Source organism: Canis lupus, chromosome 1 (genome assembly GCF_048164855.1).
Source record: "Canis lupus baileyi chromosome 1, mCanLup2.hap1, whole genome shotgun sequence".
Lineage (NCBI taxonomy): Eukaryota > Metazoa > Chordata > Mammalia > Carnivora > Canidae > Canis > Canis lupus.
Genome location: NC_132838.1, coordinates 103,578,075 through 103,583,676, shown reverse-complemented (window position 1 = coordinate 103,583,676; position 5,602 = coordinate 103,578,075). Strand labels below are relative to the sequence as shown.

The 5,602-nt window shown below is 52.3% G+C and overlaps 1 protein-coding gene across 2 annotated transcripts; it reads right to left on the bottom strand.

Moving 5' to 3' along the window:
• Window positions 1-203: 203 nt before the first annotated feature.
• LOC140643051 (leukocyte immunoglobulin-like receptor subfamily A member 6) lies at window positions 204-4,942 on the bottom strand. Of its 2 annotated transcripts, none has more exons than XM_072844397.1 (8): window positions 4,814-4,942; window positions 4,485-4,573; window positions 4,229-4,264; window positions 3,781-4,065; window positions 3,328-3,627; window positions 2,821-3,102; window positions 2,217-2,516; window positions 204-553 (listed from the first exon to the last, which is right to left on the bottom strand). In XM_072844397.1, the coding sequence occupies exons 2-8, from the start codon at window positions 4,531-4,533 to the stop codon at window positions 417-419; spliced, it is 1,389 nt and encodes a 462-aa protein (XP_072700498.1). In that variant the 5' UTR covers window positions 4,534-4,573; window positions 4,814-4,942; the 3' UTR covers window positions 204-416. The 2 variants fall into 2 exon arrangements, with proteins under 2 accessions (XP_072700498.1, XP_072700502.1); XM_072844401.1 differs by lacking the exon at window positions 4,814-4,942 and adding an exon at window positions 4,672-4,807.
• Window positions 4,943-5,602: the final 660 nt, after the last annotated feature.

Genomic DNA, 5,602 nt, shown 5'->3' with positions numbered 1-5,602 from the left:
AACAGAATCTGTGTTCTGAGCCGAAGAGCGCACACACCAGGGAATGCAGTAAATAAAATAGAGAAAGCTATATTTCATGAAAGTGGAACAGAGCATGAAGTGGACCCAGAGATATCCTGGAGGATGTAGTCTCATGTCATAGGTTGAGGAAAGATGGAAGCCAATCCAGAAAAAGTCAAGGAAATGCCAGGAAGGAGAAATGCTGGGGAGTGAAATGACTACAGTTTATTTGCATATGAGGCACTACAGCACCAATCCAGACTTTTTCTGCACCCAAACCATGTTTATACACAGAATATTCTCAGCAGACTGTTTCTCTAGCTTATGCCCAGATTTTCTTCCAGAACCTCTTGATATCCTCAATGTCATTTCCAATGTTCTACCTCACTGAACAGTCGGTCTTGTCTCACTTACAGTTATGTCCTGGCTGCACCTTGGGGTCTTCTCTGACTATGCTGAGCTTGAAAGAGCAGCACCCCAAGAACCATCAGGATCAAGGCGGACATGCCGAACCGGATGAGATTCTGCACCGTATAATCTTGGCTGTTTGAGGCTAGAGGTTGTGGACAAGGAAGTTGTGGTGGTTAGGGAAGACTGCAAGTACCCTGGGATCCCTGCATGTCCATCCTCTTGCATTTATTGCACCATGTGACCCTGTGAGCCCATTGCCCCACACAGAAATCCTCATCACTCATCCATTTGTGAGTCTGACTTGTGATGTGATGATCTGACAGTATCAGCTAGTCCTGAGAGTCAGAAATAGAGCTTGTGGTTGAGGAGACAGGAAGGCTTAAGAGTCCCTTCTCTCATGTCCAGGGAGTCCCTGAAACTAGCTAGTGCCATCTCAATCCCTTTAGTCAGTAACTCCAGCTTCTCACCATCCATCTAATTAGGAGGGGAAAAGAATCATCAGAGGCTACATTTCGTCCTTAGAATGAGGATCCTGGAGGATGGAGGGGTTGGGTCTATCTTTCCATTCCTGCACATCACCCAACCAACTCCTTCTGGTCCCTGGCTTGTGATTATATATTTCCACTTCACTTTCCATCTTCAACTAACTATTACATTCAGAAGAGGTAAAAGGTACCAAGAGAGAGGAATTTCCTGAAACTTCTTCCAGAGAAGTCAGGGACATCAAATTTCAGGTCTGAATTAGTCTTTTAACTCCGGGATAATTCAGAATTTAACGGGGAGAACAAAGTCTCAGATCTGAAGAGAATTTTTTCAATGTCTTAATCAAGAATGGATGATCAACTTAGCTGCAGGTATGACTTACAGAGATTCTCCAGCCTCCTGACCTGGAAATGGGAGGCACCCTTTCCTCTGGCTCTACATATCCAGGTCCTATTTCCACAGGTGCCATTGTAGTCTTCCTTTCTAGATATCAGCACCAAGGACAGAGACAGAGGCCACACCTCTGTGCACCTTGATTTGGCTCCTTCATGCTTTTTCTTTTTATAAAAAAACTCATTTTATTTTATTTAAGATTTTATTCATCCATTCATGAGAGACACACACACACACAGAGGCAGAGGGAGAAGTAGTCTCCATGCAGGGAGCCTTATGTGGGACTCAATCCCTGGTCTCCAGGATCAGACCCTGGGCTGAAGGCGGCACTAAACTGCTGAGCCACCTGGGCTGCCCTCCTTCGTGCTTTTCCTCTCCCACTGACTACCAGTGGATCCCCCATGAGCTCAGTGCTGCTGCAGATGTGATGCCCCACCCTTCAAGCGCCCTCTCCTGGCCCCAGGTCCTGTGGAACCACTGCACTGTAAACATTTAAAGTGCAGAGAATCAGCAAAGTTCAGCCTAGGCCTGGGAAGGCTGTGTTTCCTGCAGGCTAAGAAGACTCTAATCCAGCAGACATGAAGCTTGTCCATGGGGTGAGGGCCTGCAGTCTCCAAATGCTGCTTAGAACAAGAAGCAGGCTGTGGGGCTGTGGTGGCTCCCTCTGTTCTCCTCACCCCACCGTACCTCCTCACAGTTCCTTTATAGTCTTCAGTCTCCTCCCCACTCGCCTGGCTCTGCCTCTTTTCCTCTGGTGTAGGTAAGACATGAACATGGCATGGACTCTGTTTTTTTTATTCCTGATAAGAGGGATCATCCAATGGTTGGGCTCCTTAATTCCCTCTTCCATTCCAGCCCAGATCTCTGCAAGGACAGGCCAATGACCCGAGCATCTTGGCCATCAAAGGACAAATGAGTGGACCTCTCACCTGAGACAAGGAGCTCCAGGGAGTCACTGGGACTTGACAACAGGTAGGGGGAGGAGTTGTGTGAGCTGTAGCACCTGTAGGTCCCCTGGTGGTCTGAGGTCACAGGATTCAGGGTGAAGTTGACCTCATACGGTATAGCTGTATCCTGCAGATGAAGGTGCTGGGGAGGAGCAAGGGACCCCTCCTTGGACAGGTGGAAGGTATTGAACCAGATCTCAGAGCGACACTGCAGGGTCACATTCTCTCCCCAGGATACTGAAGGCCCAGGCTGGGCTGAGAGGGATGGTTTTGGGTATATTCCTGGGGAAAAGGAAGGTCGTGATGTGTAGAGGCCTGCCTCTCCACATATGCCCTTGACCCAGCTGGGGGACCACCTTCGTCTCTCCAGAGACTCTGTGTGGGACCCCCTCTCAGCTCCTCTTGTCTCTCTGAGTGGATGTCCTTCATCTCCATGACCCTCACCGGCCATTTTTCAGCCCCTGTCCCTAGAACATGGCCCCATCTCAGCCTGTGCTCCTGACCCTCTCCCCGGACCCCATCACCCAGGGGTGACAGTGGCCCCTGAGCCTTCAGCAGACAGGACATGGGGCAGGGGGCTTCTCACCTGTGATCAGGATGTCCAGAGGGGCACTGGGTGCTGACCACGTGGAGGAGAGGTTGTGTCCACTGTAGCACCTGTACCGGCCCCCGTGGGTGCGGCTCACAGGGTCCAGGGGGAAGTCGGGGCTGGGTTGACCATCCAGATGCTGGGCAGGTCTGAGCTCCTCATCCTTGGTCAGAGCGAATCTATCAAAGCCAGCTTCTGAGTGACACTGCAGGGTCAGGTTGTCTCCAGAATGAACCAATGAGCCTGGCTGAGCTGAGAGGGAGGGCTCCCTGTAGGCACCTGCATGGAAGGGCACAGTGACACTGAGGGGACCCAGACCCACATTGGGCCCAAGGCCTACATGAAGCTATCGTGGGTCCCTCCCAAAGCCTCCAACCTGTAGTTCTGGCCCTAGGAGGCCAGTGTCACCCACCCTGCATCACTCCCAGGGCTCTATTGGGCATATGGCTTAGGTTAGTCATATGGGCCCAGGAGAAAGATGGGGTGCAGCAGGGACTGCCTCACCTGTGACCTGAAGGTGCAGGGGGTCACTGGGGTGTGACCATGAATACGGGTACGACTGTTGAGAAATGTAGCATCTGTAGGTGCCCCCATGGGAGGTGTTCACAGGGCCCACAGGGAAGAGTGCCCGGTACCTCTCACGAAGGATCGTCAAATCCAGGTGTTGGGGCACATCAGCTCCCTGCTCCTTCAGCAGATGGAATGAGTACCATGGGTAACGTGAACTACAGGAGAGGGACATGTTCACTCCTGAGGCCACCACAGGGCCTGGGTTAACTGAGAGGGTGGGTGCCCCAAATACTCCTGAGAGAGAAGGAGGGAGCTATGTTACAGCGGGCAGTCAACCCATGTACTCCATGTACTCTGTGCTGTGAGCAAGGGGTCCCCTGAGACCACATTCCATTCTCTTCAGCCTGGAGGAGGGGCCCCAGAGGTCGGGTCAGCACCTGCCCTTACCTGTCACCACCAGGGTCAGGAGGTCACTCCGCTGTGACCAGCTCTTCCTGCTCTGATATGCACACTGGTATCGCCCTGCCTCATGTGCGCTCATGGATTCAATGGAGTAACTGGCTTTGGTTTTGGAATCCTGGGAGATCTCCATGTAAAAATACCCAGAGACCCTCTCTTTAAACAGATAGTAAGCATCAGCCTGCAGAGACGTCTGACACCAGAGGGTCACAGAGCTCCTCTTGGTGGCCATGAGGCTTGGGTCAGCCCAGATAGAGGGCTTGGGGAGGGTCCCTGGAAAGGAATCAGATGCATAGTTGCAAGGGTGCCATTCACGCCTTATTTTTCCCCCTGCTACCCCAAGGCCCCTCCCACACTGGTCATCATCATCCTTGACGCTCTGCCCCTAGCTGTCCTGGGGTTATGGGCAGAAGCAGGATATCTGGGGAGGACTCACCTGCCTGTGCCTGGTCCCATGGTCCCCAACACAGCCCTGGAAGAGAGTGCCTGTGAATGGGTCCCTCCACCCACATGTAGTTGCTCCAGGCCTGGGTGGGTCCCCGGGCACTGGGGTCACATTTGGGGCTCAGGACACTCCTCCCCCAGAAGTTCTGCTCCCCTGGCAGATCTTCCCTGACCTGGGGTCTCTCAGGAACCAGGACCTAGGGCAGGGAGAAAACAACCCCATCCCTTCTCTCTTCCAGAGATCTTACCCAGGCAAAGAAGGGCAGTGAAGTTCAGGGTTCTGGCGCTGCCTTCCATGGTCCCCAGAGGTGCAGACAGCTTATAAAATCCCCAGAGCCTGCAGGATGGACAGATGCGTGGGGTGTGACATGGCCCAGGCCCTTTTTCAGTCACAGGGCCCTCATGACCAGCCTCACAGGAAGGGGAACAACCCACTCAGGGTCTTGCTCTTCTCTCCCTGAAGGGTGGCCCAACAGCAGCAGGCCTTGGAGCCTTGCAGACCAGATGTGAGTTTCCCCGGATCCCACTCCCTCTGCCTCTTCCTCATGGAGCCCACGTCCAGAAGTGGCCATCGTACCAGGTCTCCAGGCTGGGGCAGTAGAGCAGAGTCTGGGAGTCAGTCCAATGTCAGTTTCAGTTCTGCCCCTGCCTATCACAGAATCTGCCTGCCCCGGGTGAAACACTTCCTTTTCCTGAGTTTCTGTAAATGCAAATTTTCTTCCTTCCTTCCATGAGGCTGGTGATCAAGCAGTGTTTAGCGAGCAGTGACCACATCTAGTCATGACCCCACGCACTGGAGATTCATTGTTGAGGTGACAGACTCTTTCCCTGAACTCCTGGGGGCTGTGATTAGTGACAACAGACAATACAAATGATTGACAATGGGAAATTGGCCATTGGTTTGGTAAGCTGTAGAGAAGGAGAGAAAGCAAAGACAGAGTGTCTCAGACACAGGTAGACATCTAGCAAGCTTAGTCACAGGATTGTGGGGACCCTCTGGGGTGAAGAGTCCAAGACAAGATGGGGCGAGCATAAGAGTGTTGAGGGGTAGTGTCTTTGGGCTGGCTGGTGAACTCTCCCAGAACTGTGTCCTCAGGGAGAGGGGGACATGCTGGTGTTCCTGGATTTTACCTTCAGGAAGCAGGAAAATTGTCAGGAAGGTCATATGTGAGCAGATTACTGCATTGAGGAGCTGACCACTGTGGAGCACAGGTTCTGTAGGAGGAAGGTGTGTACACTCTGCAGTGATCAATCTCTTATTTCCAAATGAAATCTTAACGCTCTGACTTTAATCTGATGAGTATGTGATGAGGTGGTTGGGCCCTAAGTGGTGCTTCTGGGTTCTTTTGAGACATTCATATAATCC

What these genes read in the sequence shown, in the direction of transcription:
- LOC140643051 (XM_072844397.1), bottom strand. Translation starts at nt 4,533, where the DNA reads ATGGAAGGCAGCGCCAGAACCCTGAACTTCACTGCCCTTCTTTGCCTG. An exon ending in ATGGGACCAGGCACAGGCAG is followed by an intron (nt 4,066 to 4,228) that starts GTGAGTCCTCCC and finishes ATTCCTTTCCAG; the next exon opens with GGACCCTCCCCAAGCCCTCT. An exon ending in CCTGACCCTGGTGGTGACAG is followed by an intron (nt 3,628 to 3,780) that starts GTAAGGGCAGGT and finishes CTTCTCTCTCAG; the next exon opens with GAGTATTTGGGGCACCCACC.